This window comes from Nesoenas mayeri, assembly GCF_963082525.1.
Source record: "Nesoenas mayeri genome assembly, chromosome: 7".
Lineage (NCBI taxonomy): Eukaryota > Metazoa > Chordata > Aves > Columbiformes > Columbidae > Nesoenas > Nesoenas mayeri.
In genome coordinates this window covers 24433729-24453553 of record NC_137551.1, presented here as the reverse complement: position 1 = coordinate 24453553, position 19825 = coordinate 24433729, and the positions used below count along the sequence as shown (strand labels likewise).

At 36.0% G+C, this 19825-nt stretch overlaps 1 protein-coding gene across 1 annotated transcript in view; it reads left to right on the top strand.

The window, feature by feature from the left end:
• The window catches only part of LOC308042479 (adhesion G protein-coupled receptor A3-like), a gene marked incomplete at both ends in the record, with an annotated part of 272332 nt that overhangs the window by 85950 nt on the left and 166557 nt on the right, over nt 1-19825 (top strand). Inside the window, 2 exons of the mRNA XM_080347921.1 lie at nt 10372-10443; nt 14284-14355. Of these exons, the coding sequence (XP_080204047.1) occupies nt 10372-10443; nt 14284-14355 (144 nt within the window). The remainder of the gene's footprint in view (nt 1-10371; nt 10444-14283; nt 14356-19825) is intronic.

Here is a 19825-nt window from a genome sequence, read left to right as displayed (position 1 = left end):
GGGAAAAGAAGTTTTATTACTCTGTGTGGTGAGAAGGATATAAAAGGAAGTGATATCTAACTGAACGAAAGGTATCTAACAGCGTTCAGTGATAATTATCTCCAACAATAACATACTCCTTCTTTCCCCACATCCTTTTTTTGTGCTTTCTTTCCTGTTCCCTCCATAATTTGATATACTTCCATAGCTTCAAGATCTGTGGGTGCTCCTGTGGCCCCAGCTACTATTGTGTGTTATTATGGCTGTGTTGATTTTTTTTTTTTTAAATAATCTTTGCATATGCTGGAGCAGAATAACTGAGACGTTTATGTAAACAAAAGAAAATTCATTTTAAATAACTGTGATTTTGTCTGGAACACTGCAAAAAAAAAAAAAAAGAACAAAACATGGAAATAACTGAAAATGAATATTTTAAGTGGGACCACCAGGAACAAGTTTTAGAATATGTGCCAACTTATTTTTATAGAAGTTTTGGCTTGAAATTTATATCACTCTGCCAGTTTTGAGGTAGAAGAAATAAATTTGTTCAGTTTGTTTAAAATAATTATTACTTGAAAATCTTACAACATATGCATCATATAGCATATCAAGTATATCTCAGGGAGCTAAAGAATATGTGGAAGTTGTACATTTATATAGATCCGCCTTACTTTTCAACCTTCTAGTTCACTCTGTCATTCATCTGTGTATCATATTAAATTTTAACAAAAGTATTTGAAAAATTCTGCAGGTACCTGGAGGAAAGCACAAATGTAAAATCTATATAGTGAAAATACTCAAGTTCTTCAGAGATGTTGAAGACGGTACTCATTAACCCTGATTTCTGTAGGAGAAGATAATTCTGCATGCCTTTTTACTGACACACGTGGCTGTTTTTAAAGTTACTTAAATTTAAGTTATTACCTAAGCCCCAGTTTATTATATATTAAACAGTGGCTTCTGGGGAAGGCTTCCCAGATCAGTCTTTCACCAACATTTAATTCCTCTGAGCTAAACTGCTTATAGAAAATCCTATGCTGTTATAATTAAAACAGTTCCTATTGAGAGTTTAAATTCTCTGGAAAAGTCCTCCTGCTTTGGGTGATGCTGGAATGTATCTGGGTATTGCCCTGACCCAGGTAAATGGGAAAAATGGCTTTGAGTATAGTTGCTCCTGGAGATGGGTGAAGGTTATTGCAGTGTTGCCTTGTCCATCTCCCATCAGCTAAATAATGAATACCAGTCCCTGGGGATTCAGTATATAATCACTGATTGTGTTCTTTTTGATACTGTTAATTCAGTTTTTTACCTTTTTTTTTTTTTTTTTTTTGAGATTACATAGAAGTAGTGAGCAGGCAGAAAGATGGAATCCCTCCTTCACACTTCATAACTGAATCTTATTTTTAGAAGTGTTCTACTTCTGTCTTATGAAAACACTGCAATAAAATAAATAGTATAGGAAAAATCTTTCATATTTTATTGATTTACATTGATTAGGAAACTGACTGATTTTTGGCTCAAAACTACTCTAAGCTGATCTGTGGGCCATCTGCAGGTACTTACCTTACAGCTAAGGATGGAATTCTTTCTTTTTTTTTCTTCTGATGTTTTAAGCCATGGAAGAAAATATTTCTCTGAAGTTCAAACTGAAATTCAATGAAGAAGTGCTTGTATTTTGCTAAGTCAATATTGATTTAGTAACAGAAAAAGAATCAGACATTTCCTTTAAAAAACAAAACACCTGAAACCCCATGATACAATGGTTTGTATATTTTATAGTTCTCAGAGCTAACAAAACAACTTTTCATTTCCATGATATGTCTGATAGTTTGGTGTAAAAATGTTACTCACTCTACTTTATTATGGACAATTAATTCAGATGCACTTCTGAAAATACTGCACACATTTCTAATATTTCATTTTCAAAATTGTAATCATGCTGTTAAACTGTGATTTGAGAGTTTAAAATTTGACCTAAGAATGTTGAACACGTACTGCTAGAACTCTGTAAGAGGCAAATAAATGCATTCTTAGAATGTGGAATAACAATTCTTACACCTTCTCAGTAGAAAGTTTTTGTTTGAACTGTGCACTTCATTTAAAAAAAAAAAAAAAAAGAGGAAACTTTTTTCCCTAATTTTTCACTTCCTTTGCAAACAGTTTTCCCACAGCTTGGAATTCACAGAATCACAGAATGTTAGGGATCGGAATGGACCTCAAAAGATCATCCAGTCTAATACCCCTGCCGCAGCAGGAACACCCAGATGAGGTTACACAGGAAGGTGTCCAGGTGGGTTTTGAATGTCTCCAGAGAAGGAGACTCCACAACTCCCCTGGGCAGCCTGTTCCAGTGTCTGTCACCCTCACTGTGAAGAAGTTTCTTCTCATAAAATAGTGGAACCTCTTATGTTCTAGCTCAGAACTGATTTTCTGCACTCCCTCCCCCAGGCCCCTTCCCAATGATTTGGTTAGCTTTTTGACAAAGGGAGTGAAGAATATGTCAAGAAACCTAACCCATGGTGAACTGCCTTCTAGGCATGAACACACAGAGAAGTCCCAGTGCATGTAGAAATTAAGGAGGCCTCTGGCTCTTTTCAGCCACCAAAGGTTTCTGAGCTTGTCATGTCTCTACATAGTTATGGATAGAAAGAATCTCTCCTGTCGTAATCAAGGTTGCACCAAATCTATTGCTGCATGCTGGAACATGAGTGCCAGCACTCATTGAGGTATTTTCTGCTGACACTGCAGAGCTGCCTGCAAAGCTGTGAAGACCAAAATCCACTTTATGTGTTTCCCTTAACAAGTACTGATTCTGACCTTTCAGTCTTGTTTTAGCCCCATGGAACTGATCCATGGGACTCCTTCTGCTGGGTTTCACAGCCACTTCATCTTGACTCCCAGGTTGGATCTGCCAAGCATGTCCCTTTGCACCTACATAGCCAATAAATCTCCAGCATGAGGTGATCCTATCATATGTCTCTGTTTCTCTGGTAATTTCCAGGAAAAGAAAACATATACAGGAATAATTGTGTGTTTGGAATTCGAATATTTTGCAGATATTTTTTTCTTGAAAACAGGCCAAAGAAAAAGTACCTGGAAAGCATAGTTTATTGTTCTTTATTAGAAAATGCATTTCATTTGAGCTATCAATAACAAAACACTAAACTCAAGGTAGGTACAAGGTAGGTAGGTCTTTGCATCCTCATCCAAGATTCTGATTGATTGATGCTATATTTACAAAGAAACTAGAATTTATACTGCTTCACCAAGCTTTTTACTCACTTTTCTTTATTTGACCTATTGCTGCTTCAATTAAAATACTCTGAGCCTTATATTCTTGTTCTACGATTATTACCGTTAAAATGAAATACGACATTCTGTGGAATACTTTAAACAAGCAAACTGCCATAATGCCTGTATCTGTTTTGTTTCAGCTGTCATTATTGGCACTTTGTTTAACAATTTTAGATATGTTCCTAAATAATGAATAATTGCCAAATTACCACATCACATTTGATGTGAATGAGTCATTATGTTTAAATTAAAAAACAAAAATGCGATGACCTTTCTATTGTTCTGTTTATCATTATTGCTATCAAGTGACTGGTTTGAAACTTCTGATCATTCACTAGTAACCTGAACAAACAGCAGATTTTTGTCCAGTCCTTAGGGTCTATTGTGTCTATTATTTTAGGTAATCCAACCAGTAATGGCTTGGATTTAAAAAGAAAATTAAAGGAAAATGCATAAACCACCTGCATTAACATATTAAATGAAAAAAAGACCTATAGCCTGTCTGCAAAGGCAGACAATTATTGTCCATGTTTTTGTAGGTGTTTGTTTATTATCTTGTGGGAATGATCTAAAAAAACATTTATCCTTGTGTCTTGAAACTTAACTACAACAAAATAATAACTTTTCTGATTCTGGAAAGTAGAGTAAATACTTACTTTCAGCATTAAAAAAAAAAAAAAGCTCTGGAGATTCATGGGAGCACTTTAGTTATTGATGATGATACCAGGTAATGGATATTGCATAACCTGTGTATTTCTCACTCTGCAGAGTGTAACTGACAATGCATTCACCAACAATGAAGGTGAAAATAAGTTTTGATTATACTGAGTCCATCAAAGTATAATAGAGTAACTGTCTGCTGATACACACTGTACAGCTGGGTGTGTTTGAAATGTCTTCAAACACATTTTACAAATATCACCTTGATTCTTTGTTCATGTATCCAGGACTGCTAACCATGATAGTTGCTATCGTGTCTGTGGGATAGGTGCTAAATGTGGTTTTTCGTCATTGGCTATGCCTCTTTCCTACCACCATTATCATGATGAAGTTTTAAAACTGAATCTTCTTGAACAGTCCTGAGTCTGCATTCATTTCTTGGACAAAGGTGCTATTTAGTTAAGCTGGCCTATTTCACATGAGAAAGAAGTGGAAGATGAGACTTTTTTTTTTTCCCTGTTGTTGTTTCATAATAATATGCAAAATGTGGAAAGTCAGTCATATTTCACTGGTATTTGGCATCTGCTCAACAACTGATTGCTCTTCTCAGAGCTTTTTTGGAAAGTTTGCAGCACCATAATGACAGCTTTCTAAACACAGATGTCCTTTTAATACAGCCTATAATTTTTTATGAAAGATGTTTCAATGTCAGGAATTTGAACGAAGTACTGGAATTAGTTGAACATTCTTGATATGAATATGTATTCAAAATATCTACAGTACATATATTGTAAGTTGGGGGAAGAATCTGCAGTGTCTGAAGGCATAGATGTTGATACAAAATGCCCAAACTGTCAGAATGTAGTTCAAAATAAATTGATTCTTTTGTTAATAGACTGTGTATGTTTTAGCTATTTTTCCCACTATGCTTTATACTGTGTAAGTGCATACTGTGAACTTGAAGTATCAAGAATCTCAAGAACACGTTTAGATAATCTGGTATTTGGCCACAGAAAATGTCTAATAGCTGCCTGGAGCAGCTATTACATGTTCTTTTAAAGTCCCATTAGTAGCCTCTTCATCTTGTTTCATTTACCTCTCAGCTAAGCCATCAGGAAGTGAATATTTCAAACACAGATTTCCCCTCCTTAAGTCAGATGTTTTTGTTGAGGTAATTCCTCTTAAATATCATTAGTAAGTAAAAGTCAGTTTAAAGATTAATGTGCAAAATGATATACTCCCCGCAGCTTGTGGTGCTTTGTAATAAGAAGTCTTGAGTTTTTTTACCTGTGGGACTATTATTTGCATATAAATGCAAATTTTCCACATACATGTAGGAAGACAGTGCTTAATGGTTATTGTATGTAATTTATGTAAGTTCACACCTGTAAGTGAAAAGGAAACTCTCTTCCATTAACTCACTTGTAATCATTTGAGATTACTTTTCAATGATAACACAGTCCATGCCAAATTTTTCTTTTTACTATTCAGGTCTAGTGAAGATCAGAGTACCATGCAGCAAGTATATCTAGCAACTGTAATAAGATTAGGGGAAACATATTTCAATAAATATTGTAGTATTTTATTTTTGTGCAGCTGTGAAGCTTTAGTACAAGTCCTGCAGTTGTTATGACTACAGCTAACTTCATGTAGCTTCCATCTATCTGTACGTGTGCAAGGCACTTGGTTTTGATTTATTTTCAGGTCACACCACTAGATATATACACCCACACCACTAATGACACGTCATTCAGATTCAGAATAGATACTTTAAAGTTAGAATGCTGCATCAGAAATTAAGCAAAACCATAACTGTTAGTTAGAAAATGGTTTCTTTATGGACTTTAACTGGGTCACACTGTGGTCATTCAATATTATGATACAAAGGTTTTTTCCTTTTTTTTAACTTTTGATTGTTGATAAAGATCATTTGCATGGTATATATGTGTGCGTGCATGTGTGTGGCCCAGGCTGGGCTGCTGCTTGGCGTGCCTTGGATCATGACCTTTTGCCAAACCTCAGCAGTAGCTCTTGGGGAAAAAATGTAAACATAAAACCAAATTTACCCTGGTTTCTTTATTTAGCCCAGTGAAAGTTGATCCTATAGTTGATGCTATAAGGCTTCAATATAACAAACTCTTTGCTAAATTAGAAAATAGGAGAAGTTAATATTTTAGTAAAAGTATTTTTGTAAAAAATACAGGTGGGAGGCAAGAAAATAGATTCTTCTAATGTAGAAGAAAGAATTGTAAATGGTTAACAGTTGTGATAATTTCATTTATTTATTTCAATGACATTTTAGTTTCCAAGGAAACAAGGAAGAAAACACCTATTTTTGTTAAGCCAGAGGTATATGGAAACATTATGGAATAATACTAATTGGTAAGAAAGTCCCAGGATTGTGGGCAGTATAATAATCTACAATTTTCTGAGAATATCCTTTCTAAAATGGCCTACCTAAGTGTAATTTCCAAAATAAGGAAACCAGATGTCTTTGTTTGGGACAGTACAACTGATGGACACTTTCCCATGAAATGCTTTGGCTTCTACTAGTGTTAAACTGGCCTTTTTTCTTCGTGTAGGTGATAGTTTAAGATTATGCTGGTTTTTTCCTATGTGGTTACAAGTTTTGGGGAAACAGTAGAGTTTCCATAAACTAGCACACAGAGGATTTCAGTAAACGAAAGTTCTTTTGCCTGCTTGGTTGTTTTGACTGGCATTGAAACTCCCCTGCTAAGAGTTTGCCACTCACACTGAGTCTTTTCTATTTGTTGTGAGCTGTTACCACTGTTTGCTATAAGAGATGATCACTTCACCTGATGAGACCTTGCAGAGCATTTGGAAAGTTGTCAGTTAACACAGAATGTGGGTAATTGATATAAAGATTAATTATTACAATCATCAGTTTCCCCTGCCTAAAAATGTGGATGTTTGCTCTGAACTGTGCCTCTCAGTGGTTTTCATATATGTCCCAGTGTAAATCCTGAGGTAAGTCAGCATACATCCAAAGGGTCTATAGTATTGGGTTGAGGGTTTTGTTTGTTTAAGTTTAAAGAATACAGAAGTTCTTGTGATGAGAACAATGTCCTTTCCATCTTTTCCATGTGGGCTTTGCAAGTTAAAGAACTTTCTTAGACCTGAGTAGATATATATTTAACATACTGTACAAGCAAAAGGAACTACACTTCATTCATGAAGACAGTGTTGGTAGTACTGCCCAGAGAAAGCAAAGCCCGGATGTTTGGTGTGAATGAAATCACAGTAGATCAAACTGTTTAGCATTGAGTATTTGAAGGTTAAAAAAATATGAGGCATTGGCCTCATCCTAAGCCATCAAAGGAAATACACTAGCGTAGATTAACTTTTACCAGACATACTGACTTGTCTTTGCAAGTTGATGGGACTCTGGAGAAGAAACTGGGGAAGTTTTGTACAAACCATTTTCTTTATGAGGGGGTGTGGAAAATTCTAACTATCTGAAGGAATTGTCACCATTTCTTAACCAGATGAAGGCAGAAGAAAGATTAATCTAGTAGCTGCTGCTGGTACCAGAAAACTAAAATGAAAATATTTAATGACAAAATTTTGAAAAATACAAAGCTGCTTCTAATTCTTGGTGTTTTCATTATAATAAACATCATACTCTGTTAATTCATTTGTGGTTACATCAGCTACTGTCCAGATCTTTTGTCCGAATCTAGTAGAAGAGGACAGAGCAAGGAAGAAATCTGATTTGCAGAATACCCGTAGGAGGATGGCTGTAACCCCTAATTTCTCTGTGTCGTCCATGGGGTTGTCATCTGCTTTGCCAGATAAGAATCAGTGCAAACATCAACCTTGACGTCAGCGTTTTTGCCATACTTTTGCTTATGTGATTTCCAAGAGAAATGAAAGAGCTTAGAACTATGCCTAAAATTAGTCACAGACTGTACAACTTTCTTGTGAATGCTCAAATCACCATCAAAGTCCTTGCCCAAGCTCTACCCCTTTCTGGCACCTTTACCTGTCTCCTCAACTGACACGTCTCTTTTTCTCCCCTTCTGTGTGTTACATTTTCTCTCCCTGCCTCTGGCGAGTGTTGCTGTTTTCTTGAGACTATGGGGAATTTCATGGGCGCTGACTCACTCCCTTTCCCAGGCAGTACAGACATACTTATCTCTATACTGCACCGCAGCAGGGAAAAGAAAGGACTTCTGGGTTTTATGGTCTTCACTAGCTTAGCCACAAGTGAGGGATTGCCATTGTGGCTCAGGTGAACAGGAATGACCTATGCTATGTAGTTCATATGCTTAAAGTGTCAATACATGCATACATTCATGCATTGCTGTTCAAGAGTTACATCAGTACTGGACAACTGGAATAATTGGTGCAGTTTTAATAAGTTCTTGTAATATCCATTAAATTTGTTTTGGACTGAGACTGGCATATTTTATCAAGTTTATTTTATTTGAATAATGAACAGATAATGGTTTATTAATGGAAACAGCAACTGAAAAAGAGGAACTTTGAAATATGTAAAACCAAGTAGGGTAAAACCAGTAAGAAATTAAACCACTGGTTTTCAGACATGCATGGCTAAAAATGTTTCTAATATTATTTCTTAGCTTTATGAATTCTTGTAACTTCAGGTATGTTATGTAATTGTAGATACTCTTAATAATTAAATCTGTATGCTTTGCAGTGTTCACATTTTAAAAAGGTTTAAAGCATAGCCTATTGTTTGATTTCAAATTTATCTAAATATTAATAGCTCCCTTCTTACCTTTCTCCTGGTCCTTTGCTTTTTTTTTTTTTCCCACTATTGTCACAAGATAAAGAGCAATACATATTAATGATGAAAGCAAGCTGGAACGAAGGAGAAATGGTAATCTAAAAATATTGGACAGGTGACATTGCCATATTGTACTTGTATGATACTTGTCTGTCATACTTTGCCCATTGTGCAGCGTATACTTTAAGCTGAGTAGATTTTAACAAATGCTAAGTGATTGTCCTGAACCTTCTTGACAGTTAGGATTTTACAACCAAAGCTACTGGATATCTAGATATGTTTTCTAAACTAAGATTATACGGGATTCCAAGGGTTTTCTCCATCAAAATTGCAGTTTTCATCTGCCATGCATTTGATAGCTGTGTTTCATATATGTCAGACAAAACATCTTGTGCATAAGCAATCAGAATGTCTTATCACCTCTGTACGGCCTCTGAGTATTGCATATTGCAAGCTGAAAGCTGAACTTGACCATTAAGGGTCTAACTGCAATCTTTGTTAGGGACAAATCACTCATCATTATCACTGAAATGGAATGAGTATGACACACAAATTTTTGGAAGAGTATTCAGAAAATCTGCAAAAATGAATACCAAAATACAGAAATATTTATGAATTTGAATTTGAAAGTAAAGTACAATATATCGTACTGTTAACTAAACACTTGGCACAAAACTCTGCCCTATTGTGGGCAATCACAATCAGTGCAACCAAAATTTTACCTAGTGTGCATTATATTTGCAGTAAAATAGAAGTAATAAATAAGATGACTTATGTGGCTGTTGATACATCCATACTTTGGTGGAGTCGAGCAGTGTATGCACTGTAATGTGCTGGAAGTGGTCAGTCTGATAAACAGGAACAACTATCAGCCATTCCCTATGAACTGCAGATTGTCAGAAGATGATCACTGACTCTACAAGAATTTACAAGATTTATCTCCTAGGCCTGCTTATCTAATTGCACTGAAGACATTTCCTTGGGATTCATATCACAGAGTCCTGAGACAATTCAGTAGTCAGTCTCTGTGGGGACTGAGCTGAGAGAAATGACACGGCCCCAAGTACTGTGCCAAGAACAAATGAGATTACTAATGCCAGTGAAATATTCTTTATCTGCGCAACAACCGATCCTCTGGATTGTTACCAAGTGCAAAATGAAGCACCTATCTCCCAAATATGGGAAATTGCTTGTATTTCAGGGCAGAAACTTGACCTATCTGTGTATGTCTCACATGTCATCTGCTTTGCCTACATAAGGTGGAAATGAGAAATTTATTAAGTGTAAAGTGCACAGCACAATGAATAAGCAAACTAAAAGGCTCTTGCTTTGCTGACTGATTATTTTTTTCACTCATTGGTTAAAACATATTTCCTGGGGCAAGAATGGCTGGTAAGATGGTTTTGAAAAGTACTAGTAGGAGAAGAATTGAAACAAGCAGATATTTTTTTAACATCTAAACTTAACCACCCTACTTGGAAAAATATGTTTTTGTAATCAGCAAATGATGTAATGTTTTTGGTGTTACTATTTAAAAGAAATTTATTCTTGGTTTTAGCTAAGACAAATAAAGGTTAAAATTGCATTACATTTCACACTACTCGTGTATAACAGTAGTATAGTAGGTAAAGTGAAAATTAATTGCTACTCCTATTATGTCTCTCTAGAGATCTGAAGAATAATTTGATCAGCACAATTGAGCCAGGGGCCTTCCATGGACTTTCAGAATTGAAGCGCTTGTAAGTGTTGATTCCATTTGACTTATTCTGAAAATTGTGTTTGTATCGACATTTCTATCCTTGGGCAACTCAAATATGCCACCAAGCAAGACAGAAAATCACATACTGTGCTTTTTAAATTTACCATGCTTCCTTCTTCTTTCCCTTCTTTTTTCTTTTTCTTTTTTTTTTTTTTTCATTTCCTCCTTTTTTACCTTTTCCCATTTAAAATTGTCTGATTGGTCTCCAATAAACACCCTAACAAGTACATCTACAAACTTAAAAAAACTCATGCCTAATTAATGACTTAGCAGATAATATATCACTATAGGCATTAATCAGAAACAAAACTAGGTGGTTTGAATATGAGTAAACAGTGTTTTTTGCTACACTAAGTTTTTTAATTATGTAAGGGCTACTTTACTTTTATCACAGACCAGGTCTATAAAATAAATTCTAAGAAAGGAAACTTGGTCATGCTTTAGAATTTATCTTCTGTTTTCATACCTCTCACATTGACTCTGCTTGGTATTTTTTTTATTTTTAGCATGCTTTTCTAAAGAAGCAAGACTTATGTCTTATATTCCCTGTGCATCATTCTTGCATTCCGCTCTCTGAAAGTGTTCTCATAGTATTTTAAAAACCCTGGCTGATTTTTAAACTACGTTTTTAGAGGATAACAATATCTAAGTTACTAACATCCTACAAGGGTACATTTTTGCTTTTAATGCATGAGGACTGCAGACCTCCTTACTTTACTCAGCTTAAAAGAAAAGTGAGATGAACCCTTTTGTAGTTATAATTTTCCAAGTGACAGCAGCCAAATGTCCAAGTACTGGCTAACCAGAACATCAGCCCATGTCAGAAATCTGCCTAGCTGTTGTGTCTGTTGTCTTTTGTATGATGAGAAAACCTATGAGAAAACAGGGATTGTTTTCGTGGAATGGGGAGATTTAGATGAGAGGGAATGCAAATCCACAGGAAAGTAAATGTGCAAATTCTTTTGCTACTTTTCTCTGAGGTTAAATTCCCTAATGGCTACATACAGGGAACACTGCACAACCCAAGCTAAAGATTTCCATCTCTGATCGTACAGGTAGCAGCATTTTCAAACACTAACCACTAAGTCTTAGTGCATTTGCATAGAAAACAAATGGCATAATAATGATTAAATCAGAGTAGCACAGGCATTTTTAATACAAACAAAAACATTAGGTTGAAACTTTGTTGCTCACTCTGAAATGATCAAAGTGAGTGCTAATTGCTTTGGCCGCACACTCTAATGACACAACCCTGACCTCTTGTGGGAAAACCAGGAAACCTGTGCAAGTCATGGGCTGTACATCTGAAGATTGCACAGGTGGAGCCTTGGGTCGGTCAGGGGAGGAAGGAACAGGATGTAATTAGACGCTGGGAAAAGTGAAAAGACTCTTCAGCAAGCTAGGAATGGCAACGCTGACATTCATCATGCTAGATCCCAAAAAAAACGTGTTACTGATATGAACTAGTAACACTGGGAACAATCTCAAGACAGAAATAATTTAATTACTAGACTCACGTGTTTGCTACAAATTGATGGAGTTTCATGATAAAGAAGAAAATCTCTGCTCTCCTTGACTGTGTAACTGTTGGGTAGCGGACAGTGGAGTAAAAGGAATAAATAGGGTAAACTCCTGTTGAATGCTGAATGCAATGATTACTTGAAGACTGTACTTTACATTCCCATCTTATTTCACATGTAAAACATAAATGATGCTCTGAATAGCAGAAGCTGATATAATATGGACAGCTGCAAGAGATAAGGCTATAGCAAGTCAGACAAATTGCAGGCTGTCAACATCAAAGTATTTTCTGTGAATGATTTGGAGAACTGTTATAATTTGTATTTGGGAGACAAACTGAATTATTTCAAGGATTTACTTAAAAAGGTACACAGAACATTGAAAACGGAAAATGTATGAAGCACTAAAATTATGCCACTTGCTTATTCAACAGGGGAGAGTTTTGTTTTCTCTAACATCAATTTTACAAGTCAGCATTAGTAAGTTAAATGTCTTACTGCTGAAAAAGAACACCAGCTATGTACATTACAAATTGAATTATGCCTAATATAACATTTATTAATGTGGAGGAATGTGCAGCAAGCTGTCTTGTCTTTTTTTTGCCTTCTTTTTTTTTTTTTAGAAAATGTGCTTTACAAGACAGAGATTTCAACTACCGCCATATATCTTACTGTGAAAATAACCCTCTTTGAAATAAACTTTGAGAAAAAGGGGATGTAGCCTTTGCTTTGTGAAAAGTACTGTTTTACTGTGTGCCTCCTTAGAGAAATAGGCACTTGTTTTGAATAGTTTAGATGAAATTTACTTTTGCTGCCCAAATTATGTCCCATACAGTGATGAGTTTCTTCCATATGTGTTTAAACTTTGCATAGACAGAAGTAAAGCATTCCCCATTTAAGAGTTCTAGATAGGCCCTTGCTTACTATTTACCTCTTCTAATAGAAAGATATTTACCTCTTCTAATAGAAAGTATGTGTGTTTGTCTTAAACTTGCATTTTTAGGTTTTCTATGTAGCTCTCATTAGGAAAACTTAAGGAATAGTGCTAATACGCAATTATTGCACTATATTGTTTTCCACACTATTTTCTCAGTGGTTACCTACTTAATATCCTTGACAAGCATTTAAGAAATATTTTCATTCTAATGTGATGTTTCATCATTTAACTGTATAGCACTATAATCTTTGTCTGACAGAAGCAGGCTTTGTAGTGAATTCTAAAGATATTGCCTTCGCATTCTAGCTAACTGGATATGTCTCCAGGAAAGCAATAACTGGATTTGTCAAACCACAACCTCTATTCTCTTGTTTGATTACTTTAGTGTTCTCATGCAACCACAGAAAAATAAGGAATATGCAAAATGTAACTAAATAATCAGAAGACTGCCACTGATTCTAAACAAAAAAATATATTCAGATCAATTTAACATTTTAATTAATGTATAATTACTTAAAATTCTTATGTTACTGCAATTATTAAAAAAAATACTTGATAGGAAAGAAAATTTGAGTCAAGTTTGAAAACCAAATACATAAAAATTAAACACTAGTTCAGAATGCACCAAGGGGCAATATTCATGTTGTTATCACAGCATAATTGTTGATACCTATTTTTGTCTCCTTCCTGTAAGTATCCTATACTTTATGTTCTATGTAAGTACAGCAAACATCCATTCACCTTTCAGCGGACAAGAGTTATGGAACATAATGCCTTGTACTGTTTGTGGGCTGATACAGCCACAGTATTGCTCTTAGAAGGGCTTGCCAAGTGCTTATCAATACGAACTTTCTTACTAGCTGAAAAATTATTTGTCCTCTGGTTTCTGTGATTTCTTCAGCAATAAAGGATGCTGTCAATTAGATGAGACATTAGTAAGCAGTAAAAATGTATCAATTTTTGGCTGGATATTGCATACGAAGAAATCCATAGTATTTTTTGTAAGTAAACAAACAGGTGTTGGTAACTTTGATTAAAAATATTCTTTGTGTTGGAATTTATTATTATTATTATTACTACTATTATTATTATTATTAAATTTATTTTATTTACTACATATATAAAATCATATTTTTAATGCTATTATTATAAGTTTTGTTATGATGTGTTTAATTGTGGAATATTACTTAATAACACTAATATAAAAGTTGTTGAATCTATTTAATTCAGTTATGTTACATTATGGAAAAATATTTTATCTCTCGTTTTTCATGTTAAAAATAAAGAGGATGTATGTGACTATGTTGGTGTACACATGAATAAGACAGACATAATGTTTCATGGGGGTTTTTGTTTGTTTCAGGGACCTTTCAAATAATAGAATTGGTTGCCTAACACCAGAAATGTTTGTTGGACTTAACAGTCTTCACAAACTGTGAGTATAATACCACTTCTGTTTTAAACAGTAGAAATCTAAACTGTTACGTGGTTTACCTCAGTACAGTTGGCAATAAGCTTATATTATATGAAAATAATAGATTTAGTACTAAAACAACTCCACTCCTAAGCCTTTGATTCTTATGACTTGGAATTTTAAAGATAATGTTTCTAATTGTGAAATCTATCAGAATTGAAAGAGTTAAATTGAATATATTTCATTTCCACTTTGAAAAGAGGCTGAATGTGACGTTTCTGTTTGAATGCATTTTTCTTTGACTGACCTTTAACTGTTTCCAAGATATACACGCAAATGACATGTACACTGGTTAAAAAGGATACAATGGTCTTTCTATCCATTACAAATAAGGAAAAAAGTAAGCATGTACTGAGAAAAAAATGTATAAAGTACCAAGTCAATTAGGAATATCAGTTCAAATTGCTTCAAAATGTCCATTTAGGTTGTTCATATTGTGTTGTATACTTTATTCGTTACCGTACTTTCTGATTCATTAGTTTATTCCCAGAACATGTTCTAGAGAGCAAAGCAATCAACTTACATGTCCATAAGCATGCCAGAAAGCCTCTCTGATCAATAGGTTATCAGGCTATTCTAGAAAGAGTACTCAGAAAACGTGAGATTATAATAGTATACCCAGGCTGTTTCAGTTTTAGGGAGAATCAGGTGACCTGGAAGAAGAGATAAAATGTGCAATGACAAAGTTTGCTAGTAGAAATTAACCGAGGAATTAGTGTCAATTTTGAAGAAGAACAGAAATAATGCACAGGATGCCATGACTAGGCAGTAAAAAGATAGAGAATATTTAATGTAAATAAGTATTAAGTGATGAAAAAGGAGAAAAACAATCTGTTCTCAGCTAACCATTAAAATACAGGAAAGATGTTCTGAGATTATAGTATATAATGCCATGAAAATGTCTGCTCAATATAATTTAAAAATATATTAGATTATTATTAAAGGATGAGAGAACAAATCAGGGAACATCCATTGTACTATGACAAAAAGGAAAGAATGTGCATTTTGAATATTGTGGGCAAGTCCAGTCTGCTCAACCCAAAAAGATGGCCAAAACTAGAAAGGTTCAGAGAAGGACAAAGAGGACTGGCCAAAGGTGTGGTATAGCACAGGTAAGTACTAGGAATGAGTGAGTTGACTGTGACTTTCCTGGTTTGGAAAGGGACAATTCACAGGAGGAGTCCTGGGTTAGATGAATATTTGGCCAAACCCAGGAGGTTTCTATATCTTCATCCACACCTGTCTTCATTCCTGAATGATAAATAATTTCCTGTACTGCATCATGGTTTGTTGCAAATCTCATACTTTTTCTTCCTTTCCAACCATTTTTGACATTTCCTTGGAAAAACAGGGAAATCTTTCCATAAAGATCTGACATAAGGTCAAAGTAACACCAGGTAAAAGGCTGACAGCTGTCATGCTTACTGATCATATTAATGAGAGTAAATATGGCAAATCTTCTTTGATAAAAACAAGTGAGAACAGATGATGGGAAGAGCCTTGATAGCATGTGGATGGATGGGTGCAGACTACCTCTCTTTTTACTCATCTCAAATGAGATGCCAAATTGAGCAAGCCCATCTCACCTATTGAGGGTTGCTGGGTCTCCTTTTGTTCTGCACAGTGAACATGACTGTGACTATAGAGGAAGATTACAATAGGATATTTGTTTAATTAAAAATGGTGAAGTCACCTTATTAAATAGAAGGTGCTTCTAGATACTGGGAACAACCTCAGTAGAAACTGTTCAAATCCCTGCTCTCTCAGGAAAATGTGTCTAAAAATTCCATTCATGAGTCTTCCAGACTCCATCTTAAAAGCTAATTAGAAATTAAATACAGAACTTCAATCTTGTGATGGTAAGGAGCAGAAATTCACTCAAAGTGAGCGTACAACATTTGTTTTGTGACAGTGTTTGACTACACTATCCCTTTCCTCTGAAGACCAGGAAAGAGTGTGGCAGCGTATCTACTCATTCTTCACTGATACCAGAGATGTCGAAAAGAGTCACGATATACATGCTAAATGCTGTCTAGCTGCCAGGCTGGTCAAACCCCACCATTGCAGTTTTCTTTTGTAAGACAGATTTGCCATATCCCTGCTCATTCTAGTAACCTGTGTACCTGTCCCTGTGTTGGCAAATCTTTTCTGGGCATGTAGATCCAGAGAAAAATCTCATCAGTTCCCTATACCCTATCATTAATGCCATATTTTCTTGCATCTATTATTTTTGTGCATCCTAAGCAAACATTTATCTTTTCCTCAAGATGAGGCTAACTTTCATTTCCAAGTGGGTGTAGATCCAGGGCTTTCTGTATTGTTTTCCTTCTGAGGCCCCAGTTTATAGCAGAAATTTGAATCAGGCCTTTCTTAAGTATAATTATCAAGTTACATTCTTGTTGCACTTTTCACTTTGAAAAATATTATTTAATGAAATTACTAGACCTTTCATCTTCAAGAACATTCACCTCTTCCCTTCTGAGAGTTCTGTTAATATTGACCAATCCTTGGTTTTGTTATTACTAGATTTCATTTTCACATGCTTACATTTCTGAGACAGAGTCATTAGTGAAAGTACTAAATACAATCAGTCACAAGACTGTTTCTGCAGAACATCAGCAGTGTCTCACTCCCCTACCTTCTACCCTGTCCATTATCTTAGTGTCCTACAATAAATGCAGTTAATGCCAGGTTCTTCATGCTTTCATGGATGTTAGATCCATGCACCAGTGGAAAAAAATATTATTATGGTAACTACAGACCTGTTAGTCTGGCCTTGCTGTATTTGATGCAGTAACTGAGTGAGTTTTGAAAGAAAGAAAAATGGAAAAAATATTGGCAAATCAGAAATAGGGAAAAAAGAGAATATGCATCTATTGAATATATATCATGTAATCACATGAAAATATCACTAGTTTACTAGGCAGGGAAAATTATTTATTGATTTGCACCTTATTTTAGTATACTTTACAAAGTTTAACTTGTTTTTTAGTACTTCTTGCTGTGTTTACTGTTCTTTTGCCAACCTTTTCCTGTTTGTTATAGTCTCTTCACTTCTTTGATCTTTTTATAACTTAATTTCATTTTTCAACATTTAAGATTTGGTTATTAATCTATTTAGTCTATCTTCCATTTCTCTTACTTAGGTTTTAAATCACCTTTCTGCCATTGATAACAAATGGCGCCATCCTGCATTTTAGTTCATGTACTTCAGTAATTCTCCACTAGTTACTTCAGTTAAGTCTGTCCTTTGGAATTCAGTGGCATAGTAACAGATAAGTCTAAATTCCTCTTTCACCTGAAGTAAACCAGTTCATGATTGTTATGTCAAAAGTTATCACTTTCTTTTTCACATAATCACAGAATGTCAGGGATTGGAAGGGACCTCAAAAGATCATCTAGTTCAATCCCCCTGCTGGAGCAGGAACACTTAGATGAGGTTACGCAGGAAGGTGTCCAGGTGGGTTTTGAATGACTCCACAACTCCCCTGGGCAGCCTGTTCCAGTGCTCTGTTACCCTCACTGAGAAGAAGTTTCTTCTCAAATTCAAGTGGAACCCTTGTCCTGCTGGTGGCTGTCACCAAGAAGAGCCTGGCTCCATCCTCATGACACTCATCCTCTATATATTTGTAAACATTAATAAGGTCACCCCTCAGTCTCCTCTTCTCCAAGCTAAAGAGCCCCAGCTCTCTCAGTCTTTCCTCATAAGAGAGATGCTCCACTCCCTTAATCATCTTTGTTGCCCTGTGCTGGACTCTCTCCAGCAGTTCCCTGTCCTTCTGGAATGGAGGGGCCCAGAACTGGACACAATATTGCAGATGTGGTCTCACCAGGGCAGATTAGAGGGGCAGGAGAACCTCTCTCAACCTACTAACCACCCTCCTTCTAATACACCCCAGGATGCCATTGGCCTTCCTGGCCACAAGGGCACAGTTCTGGCTCATGGTCATCCTACTGTCCACCAGCACCCCCAGGTCCCTTTCCCCTACGCTGCTCTCTAATAGGTCATTCCTCAATTTATACTGGAACCTGGGGTTGTTCCTGCCCAGATGCAAGACTCTACACTTGCCCTTGTTATATTTCATTACATTTTTCCTTGTCCAACTCTCCAGCCTCTCCAGGTCTCTGGATGGCAGCACAGCCTTCTGGCGTGTCAGCCACTCCTCCCAGCTTGGTGTCATCAGCAGACTTGCTGATAGTATGCTCTATTCCCTCGTCCAAATCATTGATGAATATATTGAATAATCCTGGCCCCAGTACTGACCCTTGAGGGACTCCACTAGATACAGGCTTCCAACTGGACTCCACCCCATTGACCACAACTCTCTGGCTTCTCTCCTTCAGCCAGTTTGCAGTCCACCTCACTACCCAATCGTCCAGACCACACTCCCTCAGTTTATCTGTGAGGATGCTGTGGGAGACTGTGTCGAATGCCTTACTCAAGTCAAGGTAGACCACATCCACTGCCCTGCCATCATTCATCCACCTCGTTATGTCCTCATAAAAGGCGATGAGGTTGGTCAAACACAACTTCCCCTTGGTGAAGCCATGTTGACTGCCCCTAATGACCCTCTTATCCTTGATATGCTTTGAGACCGCACCAAGAATAAGTTGTTCCATCACTTTCCCAGGGATGGAGCTGAGGCTGATAGGTCTATAATTACCCAGGTCCTCCTTCTTGCCTTTTTTTAAGACTGGAGTGACATTTGCTTTTGTAGGGACTGTCCTCCTTACCAAACCCAAGTCAAGAGTACAATTACTTTTGTTGGGTCAGTGATTATTTTGTAAAGAAATACAACTGCAATCTCAATCAAGAGTGAACTGTTCCCTGCTGTTCATAGTATCGTTTGTTACTCAGTCTCAGAAATTTCATATAATGACGTGATGCTGATAGTAATTATTTGAGCTGGGATCTCAGTTTGCCTCTGATGTAAGAAATAGTGATTGTTCATTGACTGCAAGCTAGCACCACCTTGTACTTTTCTAACAGTTTCTTACATTTTTCCTCTTGGAAGTTCATATACATTTCCCAGAATCAAACTTGTAGAACATGTTTAAAATACGATCTGTCACTTTTCCGTTGCTACTGATACCTCTGAATTGTTTTTAATTGTCATTTCAGGGATGTGAGAAAGCTGTTCTCTGAAAAGGTTATGGAGAAGCATGTACTTAGGGTAACATCAGTGTATACAATTGTACCAAGGAAAAGATGACAAGTTCTTAAACACAGAATTAGTTTCAGAGCCATCAAGTATGGTTTAGATTATAAAAATATATACATATGCATTGATTTATCCAGTTGATGGCCGAGGTAATTAGAGCTCTCTTGTGTTACTTTAACAGAGATGAAGTACAGAAGGATCTTTGCAGGCTGTTATCAAAACCAGTAGGGAGAGCCATGAGTCCACTAGAAGGAGCAAAGGACATAAAT